The 18,181-nt window shown below is 43.1% G+C and overlaps 1 protein-coding gene across 3 annotated transcripts in view; it reads left to right on the top strand.

The window, feature by feature from the left end:
- The window catches only part of NDOR1 (NADPH dependent diflavin oxidoreductase 1), a 38,975-nt gene that overhangs the window by 1,508 nt on the left and 19,286 nt on the right, over nucleotides 1-18,181 (top strand). For 2 of the 3 annotated variants that reach the window (XM_040324597.1, XM_040324598.1), the window contains exons 3-9: nucleotides 1,997-2,074; nucleotides 4,583-4,680; nucleotides 7,331-7,429; nucleotides 8,061-8,162; nucleotides 11,022-11,225; nucleotides 13,325-13,446; nucleotides 15,867-16,087. In XM_040324597.1, coding sequence (XP_040180531.1) covers nucleotides 1,997-2,074; nucleotides 4,583-4,680; nucleotides 7,331-7,429; nucleotides 8,061-8,162; nucleotides 11,022-11,225; nucleotides 13,325-13,446; nucleotides 15,867-16,087 — 924 coding nt within the window. Of the gene's footprint in view, nucleotides 1-1,995; nucleotides 2,075-4,568; nucleotides 4,681-7,330; nucleotides 7,430-8,060; nucleotides 8,163-11,021; nucleotides 11,226-13,324; nucleotides 13,447-15,866; nucleotides 16,088-18,181 lie in introns of those variants that run through there. The other variant, XM_040324599.1, reaches the window with a different exon arrangement.

Here is an 18,181-nt window from a genome sequence, read left to right on the forward strand (position 1 = left end):
TCAGACCCCCTCTCCCTCCAGTATAGACACCCCCCCTGCCTCCCGTAGTACAGACACCAGAGAGCGGTGTGTGTCCCACGAGCGCAGGCCCCTCCTCCTCTGTGGGTGTAAACAGAGAGGAGGGCCGCCGCGCTGGGTGTACCAAGATGGCTGCTGCTCCGGAGCTAGGCCGAAGCCGCGGCCTTTCTTGATGCTGTGACCGCTGAAGGCCGCCGCGGTCACCGCATCAGGAAAGGCCACGGCTTCGGCCTAGCTCCGGATCCGTGGCACCGCTAGCGGCCATGTAAAATATCGGCCTAATTTGGATAAAAATCGGGCAATGCCGATTTTTTTTTCAAACGGCCAAATATCGGCTGATATATATCGGCCTGCCGATATATCGGTCGACCTCTAGTCTCTAGTAAGGGTGAGCTCTGGTGTGTTCGCACACTCCATGTGCAGAGCCCGCCAGGAAGTCGGCACAGCGCTAATCACAGGCAGGGAGACATTTCCCGATCTCTGCACCGGGACAATGTCTCCCTGCCTGTGATTAGCGCATCGCTGTGCCGACTTCCTGGCGGGCTCTGCACTTGGACTGTGCGAACGCACCGGAGCTCATCCCTAGTCTCTAGCAGCAATCTGTCAATAGCAGATCCTGTAATTTGTGAGCATTCGCTTGTTTTCCCGGCACATCCCACAGATTTAATTGAGATTTGGAGAATGTGAAGGCCAAGTCAAAACCTCAAAATCATTGGGGTTATTTACGAAAGGCAAATCCACTTGTAAGTGCAGTCGCTGGAGATCTGAGGGGGACATGCAGGAAAAAAAAAAAGCATTTTAGCTTGCACATGATTGGATGATAAAATCAGCAGAGCTTCCCCTCATTTCAGATCTTGCCCTCAGATTTACAGTGACTGCACTTCCAAGTGCACTTGTAGTGCAAAGTGGATTTGCCTTTCCTGAATAACCCCCAGTGTATTCCTAAAATCATTCTTGAATAATTTTTGCAGTGTGGCATGGCACATTATATTGCTGAAGGAGGCCACTGCCTATAGGGAACACTGTTTCCATGATGGGGTGTACTTGGTCAACAACAATGTTTAGGAAGGTGGTACATGTCAAAGTAACATCCACATGAATGGCAGGACACAAGATTTCCCAGCAGAACGTTGCCCAAAGCATCCAGCTTGCCTTCTTCCCATACTGCATCCTGGTGCCATCTCTTCCCCAGGTAAAGGACACACACGCACTCAGCCATCCACGTGATGTAAAAGAAAATGTGATTCATCAGAACAGGTCACCTTCCATTGCTCTGTGGTCCACTTCTAATACTTATTTCCAGGTGCTTTTGGTGTGGACATAGATCTGCATGGGCACTCTGATGGGTCTGCAGCTACACTGCAACATACACAACAAATTGCGATGCCTTTTTTTTTCTGCTTCCAACACATCAACTTCAGGGGCAACCTATTCACTTGCTGCCTAATATATCCCACCAAATTCCAGATGTCATTGTAATGAGATGATCAATTTTATTAACTTAACCTGACAGTGGTCATAAAGGTATGACTGATCGGTGTGTGTATGTGTGTGTGTGTGTGTGTGTGTGTGTGTGTGTGTGTATATATATATATATATATATATATATATATATATATATATATATATATATATATATATATATATATACACACACACCGATCAGTCATACCTTTATGACCACTGTCAGGTTAAGTTAATAAAATTGATCATCTCATTACAATGACATCTGAAATTTGGTGGGATATATTAGGCAGCAAGTGAATAGGTTGCCCCTGAAGTTGATGTGTTGGAAGCAGAAAAAAAAATAGGCATCGCAATTTGTTGTGAGGGGCAGGTCAAAATGTAACCTTGCACGGCTTTCCTTTCTCCTGCTGCTTTTTTTTTTTTTTTAATGCTTCAATATGTCTTATTTATCTCCGATATTTTCCTATTTATTAATTTTTTCTTGCAATGATTTACTTATCATTTTCTGCAGGTAAATCTCATTCATGAAACACTTGTCATCTTTGTTTGTGCAACAACAGGGCAAGGTGACCCACCAGATAATATGAGGGTAAGTGTCTTGATGGTATATCCCAAAAAAAAAAAAACACATTATTTTAACCACTGGATGGTTTAAAAAATCCCCCCCCCCCTTATGACCAGGCAGTTTTATGCGATACGGCACTGCGTTACTTTAAGTGACAATTTTTACCACAAATATTTTATAAATATTTAAATTATATAAATTCTTGATCGGTTTAGGCCAATGTGTATTCTGCTCCTTATTTTGGTAAAAAAATAAATAAAAATCCATATATATATATATATATATATATATGACTGTGTGTGTGTATGTGTGTGTGTGTATATATATATATATATATATATATATATATATATATATATATGATTGGTTTTGCGCAAAAGTTATAGTGTCTACAAAATATGGGATATTTGTATGGAACTTTTTTTTTTTTTTTTATACTAGTAATGACGGCAATCAGTGACTTATAGGGGGACTGCGACATTGCGGCGAACAAATCTTACACAAAGTGACCTATTTGGTGACCAGTGACACCAATACAGTGATCGTTGCTAAAAATATTCGCTGTCACTCGACTAATGACACTTGCAGGGAGGGGGTTACCATCAGGGGGCGATCAAAGGGTTAAATGTGTCCCTAGGGAGTGCTTACTAACTGTGTTGGGGTGCTTGTACTGTGGGAAGGCAGAGAGCCATGGACAGGATCTCTGTCTTCCCTTGTCACAGAATGGCGATCTTCCTTGTTTACATAGGCAGACTGCCGTTCTGCCTCTGACGTGAAGGATTGGCGGGTCCCGGCAGACTTCGGGTCAGCTGGACCCACTGATTGGCTCCCGTTGTGTCCAGTCATAGCAGGAGCTGGTTGCAGATGGTGCGCACCGCAAATCTGTAAGTAAAGATAACGTACAGGTATGTAATTTCGTCTGTAGGAGCCACCGCCCGGCAGTACTTTTACGTGGGATGATCGGCAAGAGGTTAAACTAGAAGTCATTGGAAACCTTTTTAAGCTGAACTCCAGACATAACAAAACACAATTTGGTCCAGTTACTCTTTCAATCAAACACATTTTTAAGCAAAATGAGCCGGGCACCCGCGATCGCTCGTGACAGAGCGAGAACCAGGGGGAAAAATGACAGATCGCTGTTCATACTTTGTTTGAACATACGATCTGTCATTTTCCCTAGTCAGTCCCATCCATCCTTTAGTTAGAACACACTTTAGGGAACAAAATTAACAAAATTAACCCCTCGATTGCCCCTAATGTTAACCCCTTTTCTGCCAGCGACATTACAGTAATCAGTGCATTTTTATAGCACTGATCGCTGTAAAAATGCCAATGGTCCCAAAAATGTGTCAAAAGTGTCCGATGTGTCCGCCATAATGTCGCAGTACCAATAAAAATCGCAGATCGCCGCCATTACTAGTAAAAAAATTAAATTATTAATAAAAATGCCATAAAACTATCCCCTATTTTGTAGACGCTATAACTTTTGCGCAAACCAATCGATAAAAGCTTATTCCGATTTTTTTTTTTTTTTTTTTTTACCAAAAGTATGTAGAAGAATACGTATCGGCCTAAACTGAGGAAGAAAATTGTTTTTTAATATATATATTTTTGGGGGGATATTTATTATAGCAAAAAGTAAAAAATATTGCCTTTTTTTTTTTTTTTTTCAAAATTGTTGCTCTATTTTTGTTTATAGCGCAAAAAATAAAAAACACAATCAAATACCACCAAAAAGAAATCTCTATTTGTGGGGAAAAAAAGGATGTCAATTCTGTTTGTGAGCCATGTCGCACGACCGCGCAATTGTCAGTTAAAGCGACGCAGTGGCGAATTGCAAAAAGTGGCCTGGTCTTTGGCCAGCCAAATGGTCCGGGGCTAAAGTGGTTAAAATGCGATTTCCAGTACCCACTGCCTTTAACACAAGGTTATTTATAAAAGCAGTAAAGGTTGTTCACTTGGCAAAATAAACTTTACCTGAACTTGGTAAATAGGGTGAAGCTGTGTTCGCTGCAATAAATCAATCATGTCCTAGAAAAAACTCTTAATTGAATTCCCCTCAAGCATGATTGAATATTTGCTTTGAATACTAAAATGTGTGTTCCCCTTAAACAGCCTCTTTTTTTTTTTAATAAATCAGCTTCTATAGGGGGTTATTTACTAAAAGGGAAGGGTGCAAAAGCTGGTGCAGTTCTGCATAGAAACCAATCGGCTTCCAGGTTTTATTGCTAAAGTCTAATTGAATAAGCTGAAGTTCTAATTGAACAAAGCTGACTGGTTTCTATGCAGAACTGCACCAGATTTTGCACCCTCTTGGTTTAGTAAATCTCCTGCTATGTGTCTGTGACTGCACACCTGTCTCAGCTACAGAGCTGAACATTGGGCCATGGTGTGTTTTGTCCAGCCAACCTAAAAGTGACATGGCTTTGCTTTACAATATGGCAATAATGTATGAAAGGAGAGGAAACTTTAAGTTACTATGAAACCTGTTGGTGCCAATCTTTTGATATCTTATCAGCCGTCTCATTTCAGAACTTCTGGAGGTTTATTTTCCGTAGAAATCTTCCTCAGAATTCCCTATGTCGGATGGATTATGCTGTTCTGGGTCTTGGAGATTCTTCCTATCCAAAGTAAGATTGCAGGTTTTATACGTGCCAATAGTTCAAGTGATTGTAAAAATAAAAACAATTAAAGATAAAAAAAAATAAAAATTCGAAATAACAAACATGAAACACTTGCATGCTCTGCGCAGTGGTTTTGCACAGAGCAGCCCCGATTCTCTGGGGTCCCCCACCAACACTCCTGGCTCCTCCCTCTTGCTGTGTGCCCTTATAGCAAGCCACTTGCTATGGGGGCATTGGTGCTTGCTTGCTCCCGAACCCCGCTCTGTGTGTCCATAAGACACACAGAGTGGGACTTGGTCCCACTTCCTGCTCCCTCTTCACTGGCTGTGATTGACTCCCGCTGCTGTATTTGAGCCAATGAGGAGGGGGAGAGCTGAGAGAACCTCTGCTCTCGTGCACATCACTGGATCGAGATCAGGCTGAGGTATGTATTTAACCCCTAATCGTCGAGCACACAAAACTATGTCGCCTCTCAGTGGCCGGGCCTTAGCCCTGCATATTTGCATGCATTAGCACTGATCGAGCTGTGATCGGCGGCTCAAGAAAAACTCCTGATCGCTTCTTACCATCAGGAGTTTTCTGATCATGTTACAGCCAATGACGGCGGTCACATGGACACAAACCCCACATCCCGGAATGCCAAAACCCTTAAAGGGGTTGTAAAGGTTTGTTTTTTATTTTCTAAATGGGTTCCTTTAAGCTAATGCATTGTTGGTTCACTTACCTTTTGCTTCCATTTCCCTTCTAAATGTATTTTATTTCTTTGTCTGAATTTCTCACTTCCTGTTTCTTCTCAGTAAGCTTGCCCCCATCACCCGAGCCGTTCTGGCTGGGGGGTTAGTCAGCCAGAACAGATTACTGAGGAGGAACAGGAAGTGGGAAATTCAGACAAAGAAAAAAAACATTTAGAAGGGAAATTGAAGGAAATGGTAAGTTAACCAACAATGCACTAGCTTAAAGGAACCTATTTAGAAAATAAAAAACAAACCTTTACAACCCCTTTAAAGGTCTGGCAGGAGCCAGCGCAAATTAATTAAAGGGGGGCTGCGGGGGGATCTGCATGCAGAAGTTTTTTTTTACCTTGCTGCATAGACTGCAGTAAAATAACAAAAATCCTTTACAACCAGTTTAATGCTGAACTCCTGGTACAAAAAGACAGCTTAGCTGTAAAGTGGAAGGTCCATAATAGCTAAAATATATTGTGATCATTTTTACAATGCTGTAGGTACCCCAAAAACTTCACAGCTGTAATACCGTCTCAGGACTGACCCATTTTAGAACCACAACAGATCAGGACTTTGTGTGTGATAAAAGATGGGCAGTGGCATGACAGTCAGCACTGTGTAGTGCTTTTTTTTTTTACCCTGTCGTGCCCCATGCTTGGCGATTGACCTCTAAACCAAGCTGCTGGGCTCTCAGGTCCACCCAGAAGTAATAAAAAGCAGTAACAGGAATGTTTTCTGCTGTCCCATCAACTTCCTCTCACCACCCACATCTCTTCCCCCCAGAATGGCATGGACCTAACAGATTCCAGGATGTTGTAGTCTTGTAGCTGGAGGCTACATCACTAAACAGTCACCTAGCCCTTTCATCCTTGTCCCCCCCATCCAGCGGTGCTGTACCAAAGGACAGTCCCTGAAATTCATAAAGACAGGCACAGATAAAGTGGCGCAGTGTGCGCCGAATTGATGTACCTGTCTGCAACTTGTTCTTGGATTTTGGTGCATGCTGCACCACTGTTAGAACATATGTAAGACACTTTTGCAAAATCTGTCTCTGTACCCCAAAAAGAAAGTTGGCCTTTAAAGAGGTTCTAAAGACAAAAGGTTTTTTAACCTAATGCATTCTATGCATTAAGATAAAAAACCTTCTGTGTGTAGCAGCCCCCCTCCCCAATACTTGCCTGAGCCCCATCTTGATCCAGCCATGTTGCATGAGAGCCATGAAGTCAAAGGACCCTCCCTCCTCATTGGCTGAGACAGCAATGGGCACCATTGGCTCCTGCTGCTGTCAATCAAAGCCAGTGAACCAATGAGGAGAGAGAGGTAGTAGGCCCGAGCTGCGGCTTTGTGTCTGAATGGACACACAGAGCAGCGGCTCGGGTCCCCCGATAGCAAGCTGCTTGCTGTGGGGGCATTTGGGCTGCTCTGGGTAAAACCACTGCACAGAAAAGGCAAGTATAACACTTTAATTAGCTCCACTTTTGTAAGATACAAACTGAGTGTTCTATTTTGGATTTGGTGCAGCTGTTGCGCCACAATGTAAAGTGCAGCAAATTAGAACTACCGGTACCTGAATTTGTCCCTTTCAGAACCAAAACTGTTACAGATGTTTTTTGAATTGGGCACAATACATTGGCACGGCAGCTTTATTGAAACCCCCCCCCCCCCAGTGCTTGCAATCAATTGCTGGTATATGTAAAGTGTTTTTCAGAATTTAAACATATTCAATTATATTTCCAAGAATGGGTCAACAGTATGGCTGGTTACTGGTACAGAGTTTGGGTTTATTTCGTTTTTCTTGCTTTGTCTTAAAGAGTTAAAAATACAAGTTCCTATAAGAATTGAGGTCCTGTAGAAACCAGTAGAAGATCTGATGTTGGCATTGTTTGTCCCTTGTCAAAATTTAATATTTATACCATTTCATAATACACCAGGTTCAACTTTATCGCCAAGAAACTACACAAGCGGCTTCTCCAGCTGGGTGCTAACCCAATTCTCTCACCTGCTTTAGGAGATGACCAGCATGATCTGGGGTAATTATCAGACGCTGGGTTATATATGCTGTGATCTGTCCTTGGGGGAAGGAACAATGGCATGCTTACTTTGGAGTTCCAGAACAACGGCCTTAAGGTGTGCAAAATACTACTTTAGGACACTTTAGCATGCCTTAAGGTTTAGGATATCCTAAGTACTATTAGCGTTTGATGACCCAAAGTTAATAATACAGTTGTAGTTGAAATCTCAAAATGATGACACGTTTGGTGACAGAAATACTTGAAGGTTGCAGAAGGGTGACACACTGACACTTGAGGGCAGCACAATGTAAAACTGATGCTTGGAGGTCCCAGAACAATGGCACACTGACCCTTGGGTGTCCCAAAAAAATGTTACATGTAGGTTTCGAGAATATGAACACAATTACAGTTGATGGTCGTGACTTCCTGACATTTGGGATCCCAGAACAATGACACCTAGCACTTGTAGTCCCAGAACATTGACGCGCTGACACATGGGGGTCCCAGAACAATGACACATAGCACTTGTAGTCCCAGAACATTGACACACTGACACATGGGGATCCCAGAACAATGACACCCTGAAACTTGATGTCAAAATCGGTGTGATTATTATGACTTGATACTTTGTGACTGCTTTCTTCTATAGTCCAGATGCTGCTGTGGATCCATGGCTGAAAAATCTGTGGAATAAGGTCCTCTCTCTGTACCCCTTACCTCCTGGCCTCAGCCTAATCAGTGAAGATATCAGGTCAGTTCCACCAGGCAGGGGAATTTCTATTGTAGGATATGAATCGGATCTGCTGGGTATTCTTCATAGGATTGTGTTGAATTCAGGGGCAGATTTTTGTTGTTTTGCCTTGATGATGACTTCGTTTTTCAAACTTCATTTTCAAAAACGATGGAGCATACACACCATCGTTTTTTTCCAAATGCTCTAGCAAAGCGCGGTTACGTTCAGCACGTACGACGGCACTCTGTTCCCTTCAAACTCGCTTCATAACTTACTTCTGAGCATGCGCGGGTTTAAAAACGTTGTTTTAAACGTCGTTTTGCCCACACACTATCATTTTAAATGACACAAAAAACGAGGTTTTGAAAAACGACACAAAAAATTCAAGCATGTTCGAATTTTTTTTTTTTTTGTTGTTTTTCAGAAGACATAAAACAACGTTTTCCCCACACACTGTCATTTTAAATGACGTTTTCAAAAATTTTGGTTTTTTTTCATCACAAAAAACGACCGTGTGTACGCAGCATTAGGTGCCGAATTGGAGAGTGATGGTGGGGAGTGTCATGTGTTCACAGCTACCTGGATGTATTGAAAGATTTACTGGGGTGTCTGGTGGTGGGTTGGGGCATTGCATAGAGTTCAAATATCATCATTGCTAGCATACAGTACAGTACAACCTTGGTTTGAGAGTAACTTGGTTAAAGAGCGTTTTGCAAGACAGGCAAATTTTTTTAATACATTTTGATTTGATATACAAGCGATGTCTTGATATAAGAGTAGCATCATGTCACAACTGAGTATAAAAAAGAAGAGAGGCGCCTCTAAGTGTAGCAATATGGTTACATTTATTGAAGGTACAACATTTAGCATCTTATTGCTACACTTAGAGGCGCCTCTCTTCTCTTTTATACTCTGTAGATTCTGTTGGATTTTGCTTCTAATCCCTTCATGGAGGCTTCCATTTGTGGATGGACATTTTATGGTTACACAACAACCAATCACATTGCTATAATCGTTTTATATGGACAATAAACTGAAGGACCTATGAATAAATGGTTGTGGAACAAATTATCTGAGTTTCTATTATTTCTTATGGGGAAATTCACTTTGATGTACAAGTGCTTTGGATTACAAACATGTTTCTGGAACTAATAATGCTTGCAATCCAAAGTTTTACTGTATATGTATCTAAGGGCAAGCATAGAGAATATTTTTTTTTTCAAACATCTTTTTATTTAATTTAGATATAAAATATAAACAAAATTAAGGATAAAAACAAATGATGCAATTTCTCTAGAAATAATTAGGTGGTCTGTAGAGTAAGGCCCCGTACACACGATAGAATCCATCCGCAGATAAATCCCAGCAAATGGGTTTCTGCGGATAGATCCTATGGTGTGTACACGCCAGCGGATCTGTTTCCGCGGAGAAATCTCCTCTGGGATGGATTCCAGCAGATCGGATATTTGCTGTGATGCACAACAAATCCATCTGCTGGAATCCATTCCAACGGATGGATCCGCTCGTCTGTACAGACTTACCGGATCCATTCGTCCAAAGGGATTCCCCGCACGCGTCGTAATGATTTGACGCATGCGTGGAATTCCTTATATGACAGCGTCGCGCCCGTCGCCGCGTCATAATCGCGGCGACGGCGCGACACGTCATCGCCAGAGGATTTCCGCGCGGATTTCAATGCGATGGTGTGTACACTCCATCGCATAGAAATCTGCGGAAATCTTTGAGAGGATTTATCCGTGGAAACGGTCCGCTGGACCGTATCTGCGGATAAATCCTCTCGTGTGTACGGGGCCTAAGGCTGCTGTCAGTTGAATTGTAACTGAACTGTAAATTAGAAATGGGTTTAATAATCTTGTTTTCAATTTATTTATATTGGTTATTTTCTTAAATACAAAAACATTTAAATTTATTCAAGATTCTGTCACAGTATATATCTATTTTCCTGCTCATTATCTAGTAGTAGCACTGTAGTACCACTCCACTCAGTATATATCTATTCCTTCCTATTTTTCCAATATACAGAATCTGATCAATGCCTATAAACCACCTTTATAAAATAAATCTTCACCATAAATACCTCCATATATTCTACTATCGTACCTTCTCATTCATCCTATCTCACATTCATCACCATCAACCACACCAAAAAAAAAAACAACCCTCTCTAATCTCTCCCTTTCGATACCTTTTTGAAACCTTCAAATTCTTCCTGATTTTTCCATTTATAAATATTCATTCATTCTATTTGAGAGCCGAAATTCATCCAATTTTTGCCATAATTCTGGCATCTGATTATTTATATATCCTTCTTCTCTTATCTGTCTTTCGATATATTGTATTTCATTCACATCACATATCCAATCTGCAATGTTGGGGCTTTTATTTTTTCTCCAATTACGAAGCTATTATTATTTTAGCTGCTGATGTCATATGGTGAAAGATATCCTTCTTAATACTTTTTATTGATTCTGGCATCCGGGATAACAATGAGATATCTATTGTAATAAATAAGTCGTGCTGCGCTGTGTGATAGGGTAGATGAATTAAAGAAAAGACAGTTGCTATAACTGATATGTAAACATCAAAAAATATTATTATTGATTAGATATCTGATATAATATATAATGAGATATCTATATTTAAATTCCTTTCTATTCCTGATACTTTTTCATATATCTCATGTATTATTTTCCAGAATTCTCTCACCTTTTTAATAATCTTGTTGGCTATTGGAGCCAAATTCCCAGAGTAATATTGGATTTTGTATGTTGTCACCTGTAAGGTCACAAGCAGCATATGAACTATTTAGACTTTAGAATTTTAAACCAAGAGTATAATGTATTCTTGCTTTTGCAGGTTACCTCCAAAGTTTGTTCTCCGTTTCTTGGACCAAGAAGTGACAACAGAGGACAGTATTTTAAAGAAAGTTGATGCTCATGAGATTCCAACAGAATTGCACCCATTCCAAGCTCCATTGGTGTCCAACCAGCAAGTAACTGCAGCTGACCACTTCCAGGATGTGAGGCTAATTGAGTTTGACATCAGCAGGTCTGGCATCCAGTAAGTTACTAAACTGACCAATCATGGCTAATTAGCATGCAACTGTCATTTGGTGTCTAAGTACCTCGATCAGTGCTTGGATATTGTGTTAAAAGAAGGAGCTGCTAATATAACTAACTGCCGCAAAATAGTTCTTACCGCCTGTGGTAAAGATGCTAATGGCAAACCTGGTTTAACCACTTCCCGTCTGCTGTACGTTTATAAACGTCTTCGGATGGTGTGATATCTCGGTCACAGCTATAGCAATGATCGAGGTATTCTTTAGGGTCATAAATTCTGCACAAAATAAAAGTAATCCAAGCCACTGGATTACTTTTACAGGAGGTAAAAGGGGGTCCAAACTCTTGCGATCGCACAGGAAAGCCCAGTAAGGATGGGACCAGTGGTATCCAGCTCTGAGCACAGAATGAGAGGAATGATTGTTGTTCCTCCCACTGTGTGATGTCTGAAAGGAAGCAACAAGAATTGTTTCACTTCCTGTTTCTGTTCTTTGTTTTCTGTCATCCTTGTTATAAGGAGGACATGTCAGCCCATGCTTTTTACAAAGGATGTTGTTCATCCCTTGTAATAGCAATAAAGTTGAAAAAAAAGTTAGATACAGTGGGAAAAAAAGAAGTAAACAAAAAAAAAATTGCCCCTGTCCTCACGTGCAAATGCGAACACGCAGGTAGGTCCCGCACAAATATATAAGCAATGATCCCACCGCACATGTGGGATAACATCAGGACGAGTTTTAGCAATCAGACTACTGTGTAACTCTAAGTTGGTAAGGCTTTGAAAACGTTGCCATGGGAGATTTTTAGGTATTGTAATTTGGATCCATTCCACTGGCAGACACAATTTTTTAAGCATGAAATGTTTGGTATCTACACGGCGTAACATCATCTTTTATATTTTACCAAAAAATTGGGTAATATATCATGTTTTTCTGCAGTAAAATCCATTAAAGTGTATTTTTTCCCAAAAAGTTTAATAAACTGCTGTGCGAAAATCGTGTGACCTAAAAGAAAAAAAAAATGCAATGCCCAATATTTTATTTTTTAGATCAGGGGTGTCAAACTCCATTTCATTGTGGGCCGCATCAGCATTATGATTGCCCTCAAAAGGGCCGGTTGTATCTGTAAGGCCTTGTACACACGACCAGTTTTCTCGGCAAGAACCAGCAAGAAAACTGCTGCCGAGAAAACCATTCGTGTGTACGAGGCTTTCAGGTTTCTCGTCGGGAAATCTAGCCAGAATCTCGACAAGAGAAATAGAGAACCTGCGCTCTATTTTCTCACCGAGATTCTTATCGGCCTGTTTCCCGAGAATGTGTATACTTGCCTGTCGCTGTGGAAACCCGCGCATGCTCAAAATGACTTTGACGCATGCGCGGTAGCTTCCACGGCATAGGTAGGGTGAAGCAAGATGGCGACGACAGCATCGAATGTGACGAGCGCATGCTCGTCTTAGGCGATGACGTCACCGCATTCTTGTCTTTCAAGAGAACTGCGGTTCTTTTGAAAAGGTCAGTGTGTACACTCGGGCGACAAGAGATTCTTACCAAGAATCTCGTCGGGAAAAACTATGTTTTTTTTTTTTCCTGACGAGATTCTTGCCCGTGTGTACGAGACCTGAGATTAGATGTCCAGCGCATCCCCTTCCCATATATTAGATGTCAAGAGCCACCCCACCATCAGAAGTTGAGTCCCCCACTCTCCCTTACATCACAGTGCCATCCCCCTTTCCTTATGCTGCTGCTGGGAAGAAGCTGGATGCATTGCTTGAAAGCAGAAAGTAAAGCCTTGTGTTTGACACCTGTGCTCCAGGGCCTCTGCTTAAAACAATATACATTGTTTTGGCAGTTTTAAGTTATTTTCTAGCAAAATAAATTAATGATTTTTTTTTTTTACATGGCGGAGAGGAATATCAGAATTGGCCTGGATTTGGTTAACGCCCCCACCCCTGCTGCATTGTGCTAGTTGACAGCATGAGTTTAGTAATATGGGGGACATTTTATTCCTTGTTTGATCGTGACATGCTGAAGAAGAGCACTTGACACACATTCAGCTACAAATAAAATGTGTCTAGTTGGTATATAATGATCTCTCTCTCTGCAGATTTTCTCCTGGGGATGTGGTGATGATCCAGCCACAGAATTCTCCGCAGGATGTAGAGAAATTTTGTACACTTCTTCAGCTTGATCCAAAAAGAGTGTTTCTTCTGGAGCCCCAAGATTTAGGTGAGCATTGACCCTGGGATTACAAAATTAAAATAAAGTGTTTGTGATTTTAATAAAAAGGTAGTGTGTCCATTTCTGGGGTCACCTTTAAAGTCTCTTATTCATGGTTTCCCTTTTGGTATTTACTTTCAATTTTGGGATGTGGTGCCATTTAAATCCATGTTGCATCTCTTGCTTGTATTTGAGTCTGTGATTGAAGCAGGGCAGCCTAGGAGAAAATAAACAATTTTACAGTCAGTGGACAATTATCTGACAGTGCATTCCAGTTATCTCCTAGATGGATGTGCCTACAGTGGCTTCTTGGGGAGCCTATGGGGCAGTGGCACATGTATAAGCTTTGTTCTAGACCAGGGGTATCAAACTGGCAGCCCTGCAGCTGTTGCGAAACTACAAGTCCCATCATGTCTCTGCCTGTGGGAGTCTTGTTTTTAGCTTTCGGCCTTGCAATGCCTCATGGGACTTGTAGTTTTGCAATAGCTGGAGGGCCACCAGTTTGAGACCCCTGGTCTAGACACTAGATAAGCATCACTCAATCCAGCCAAATACGTGTGTGTGTGTGTGTGTGTGTGTGTGTGTGTGTGCGCACAGATTGAGGCCTAAGGCAGGCAATACAATAATATATATATATTTTTTCATTCAACCAGTGGGATGAACGAAAATAAATGACCTGAATTCCCCACCCACACACTCAATGTGGATGGAGGAATTCTTCCCACTGAGCTATTGTATTCCTACACCTGGGAGAATTCCCCGCTGTCAGAGTACACTGGTCAGCGCTGCCGGCCATAACAAGTGGCACTGATCAGTCAGGAAAAACCCAACAGGCTGGTTGTACAGAAGTCAATCGGTAAATCAACTTCTGTATAACCAGCCTACCTATACATTTTTTTTTGGGCTGCATTTTCGATTTCCAGGTATGGCTGGCTCAATAATTTGAAGGAATGCCAGCTCTATTCTAAGGTATTGTTGGACCACTAATATCATGAAGCCAAAGCCCATCAATTTTATGGAGAAACCCCTTTATATCGCTGGCACCTGCCTCACTTGTATAGAGAAAAAACAAAAAGACGGCTTAATCAACCTGTAACTGGTCAAGGTGTACACAGTTGGGTAACTGGTTGTAAATAAACAATACAAAAATTCTCCAGGAACTTTTTCCATCCTTCTAGCAAGCAAGGAGATACGGTACCTTAGACATTAAAATAAGGGTTTCACTTGCATACATTCCATAAAAAAGTGAAATTCTTATGCTCCTCTGTGGTCCTGAGCAATGTTTTTTTGTAATAATATATGACTTGCTGGTATTGGACTTTAATGGAATCCCATGAGACACAGACTATTTAAATAAAAAATATTTAATATTTTATTAGTAACAGTTAACATCCAAAACGGGATATAAGGAAATACAAAAATATTAAATCATCAGGAGATTTATACTATGATGTGATGCAATAAACCATCTAACACCTTCTATAGTGCATAGCATATAAGCTTGAGGTGTAGAGGTAGCTCAATACTGAAAGGGTCAATCCTACCTCTACACCTTACAGTGGATGTAAACCCACTCTCTTCCTTTCTAAACTACTGCCATGGTGCTGATCTATAAGGATATACACGCCTCCTGCATGCATCCTTACCTGTCAAATGTCTCCCCTCTGTCTGTTATACAAATTGAAAAACTGCTGATTCTGTGGGTGGATCTGTTGTCTGGAGCTCGGTGGGTGGAGTCGTGATGTCAGTTGACTCCCCACCCACCTCTGCACTCCCCTTGCACTAAATTCTGCTATGATCACCAACATCCAGTCAAAATCCAGAAAAGTAACCACATGACTTCAGAAAAGGAGTGGGGGTGGGAATTAAAAAAATAATGCCTGTCTCCAGGCTAGTGCATGAGATATGTAAATTACCTGTCACTCACAGCAAGGGGGAAGAACGGACAAAAGTTTTCTCCTGTTTATTTTACTGAAAAGATAAGAGGATTGCTCAGAGCTGGATTAACTCTTTGTGGCAAGACTGGGCACAGATGAGAGGAAATCTTATACTCTACATTGCGACAGCAAAAAAAAAAAAACATTTCGGGTTTACATCCACTTTGAGCTTATATGCTATGTACTATAGAATGTGATAGTTTATTGTATCCCATCATAGTATAAATCTGATGATTTTTTATTTTTTTGTTTCCTTATATCCCATTTTGGATGTTAACTGTTAATAATAAAATATTATATATGTTTTATTGAAATAGTCTGTGTCTCATGTCATGCCATTAAAGTCCCAATCCCAGCAATCCATATACTTGCAAGCCTTTTTCCCTCTTCACTCATTTTTGGATGTGGCGTGGGTAGAGGTCATCTTTTTTGTAATTAAAGTAAGAATTGGCTTGTGTATTTATTGCAGTGTGTTCTTCCGATGTCTTGCAGATACCCCGCTTCCCCCACAATTGCCTCAGCCCTGTACAGTGCGCCATCTGGTGGAGCGGTATCTGGATATCCGCTGTGTACCTCGCCGCTCCTTCTTTCAGCTGCTTTCCTACTTCTCACTCGATGAACAAGAGAGAGAAAAGCTGCAGGAATTCAGCTCTGCTGCTGGGCAAGATGAATTGTATACCTATTGTAACCGGCTCCGGCGCACCACCCTGGAAGTACGCATAGCATGGAAACAGCAACATTGTTTTTATTTTTTATTTATTCATTTTTGCTGAGCTTGCCATATTCTACCCCAACTGGAATATGTGCTGTAGTGGGGATCAGTTAGCTGGCCTAATCGAACAGTTCAAATTTTGCAGACATCGTAGTTGTAGGGGCTGTTTTTGATTGGTCATTAATATCTCTAAACTGGCCTGTCTCAGACAGCTGTGAAGTAATCCTTCAGGCTGGATTCACATGTGCAGCCGCAGTATCCAGCATGGGCTCAGGTGCAATTCAGGTCCAAATTCTCACCTGGTCCGGCCCTAAAAACCCACAGGACCCTTTTGGAATTTGCACCGCGGCCCCCTTGGACATGTGTGAACCACCTCCATTGAGAGACGGTCACACACGCATGTCATGCTAATTGGATGCAGTGAAAATTGCATTCAATTCGCACATATGTGAACCTGGCCTCGAACTGGAACTCCCCAAGGTGACACAGGAAGCTGGATTGCTGAACCAGGAAGATGTATTGCTTATGTATGCTGCCTGTCTGGTAGGGTTGTCCCGATACCAATACTAGTATCGGTACCGATACCGAGCATTTTCCCGAGTACTTGTACTCGGGAAAATGCTCCGATGCTTCACCCGATACCTGGACAGTCAGGGTAATCGGTGCGGTGGGGGCGTTACAAGCACTGAGTCTGACAGCCGATCGTTTCTCTCCCCCCTCCAGTCCCCCTCCATTCTGCTGTGTCCTTCCCCCATGCTGGTGTCCCCTCTCCGTTCTCTTCCGTGTCCCCTCTCCGTTCTCTTCCGTGTCCCCTCTCCGTTCTCTTCCGTGTCCCCTCTCCGTTCTCTTCCGTGTCCCCTCTCCGTTCTCTTCCGTGTCCCCCTCCATGCTTCTCTGTGTCCCCCCCCCCCTCTCTTCTCTGTGTCTCCCCCCCCTCTCTTCTCTGTGTCTCCCCCCCCCTCTCTTCTCTGTGTCTCCCCCCCTCTCTTCTCTGTGTCTCCACCCCCTCTCTTCTCTGTGTCTCCACCCCCTCTCTTCTCTGTGTCCCCCCCCCTCTCTTCTCTGTGTCCCCCCCCTCTCTTCTCTGTGTCACCCCCCCCCCTCTCTTCTCTGTGTCACCCCCCCCTCTCTTCTCTGTGCCCCCCCCCTCTCTTCTCTGTGCCCCCCCCCCTCTCTTCTCTGTGTTCTCTGTGCTAGTATGCGGTGCTTACTAGCTCATTATGTCTTTTGCCTTGCAGGTGTAAAAAAAAAAAGTGAGTCTGACAGCCGATCGTTTCTCTCCCCCCCCCTCCAGTCCCCCTCCATTCTGCTGTGTCCTTCCCCCATGCTGGTGTCCCCTCTCCGTTCTCTTCCGTGTCCCCTCTCCGTTCTCTTCCGTGTCCCCTCTCCGTTCTCTTCCGTGTCCCCTCTCCGTTCTCTTCCGTGTCCCCTCTCCGTTCTCTTCCGTGTCCCCTCTCCGTTCTCTTCCGTGTCCCCTCTCCGTTCTCTTCCGTGTCCCCCTCTGTTCTCTTCCGTGTCCCCCTCTGTTCTCTTCCGTGTCCCCTTCCGTTCTCTTCCGTGTCCCCCTCCGTTCTCTTCCGTGTCCCCCTCCGTTCTCTTCCGTGTCCCCCTCCGTTCTCTTCCGTGTCCCCCTCCGTTCTCTTCCGTGTCCCCCTCCGTTCTCTTCCGTGTCCCCCTCCGTTCTCTTCCGTGTCCCCCTCCGTTCTCTTCCGTGTCCCCCTCCGTTCTCTTCCGTGTCCCCCTCCGTTCTCTTCCGTGTCCCCCTCCGTTCTCTTCCGTGTCCCCCTCCGTTCTCTTCCGTGTCCCCCCCCGTTCTCTTCCGTGTCCCCCTCCGTTCTCTTCCGTGTCCCCCTCCGTTCTCTTCCGTGTCCCCCTCCGTTCTCTTCCGTGTCCCCCTCCGTTCTCTTCCGTGTCCCCCTCCGTTCTCTTCCGTGTCCCCCTCCGTTCTCTTCCGTGTCCCCCTCCGTTCTCTTCCGTGTCCCCCCTCCTGTCCCCCTCCGTTCTCTTCCGTGTCCCCCTCCGTTCTCTTCCGTGTCCCCCTCCGTTCTCTTCCGTGTCCCCCTCCGTTCTCTTCCGTGTCCCCCTCCATTCTCTT

This window comes from Rana temporaria, chromosome 9 (assembly GCF_905171775.1).
Source record: "Rana temporaria chromosome 9, aRanTem1.1, whole genome shotgun sequence".
Taxonomy (NCBI): domain Eukaryota; kingdom Metazoa; phylum Chordata; class Amphibia; order Anura; family Ranidae; genus Rana; species Rana temporaria.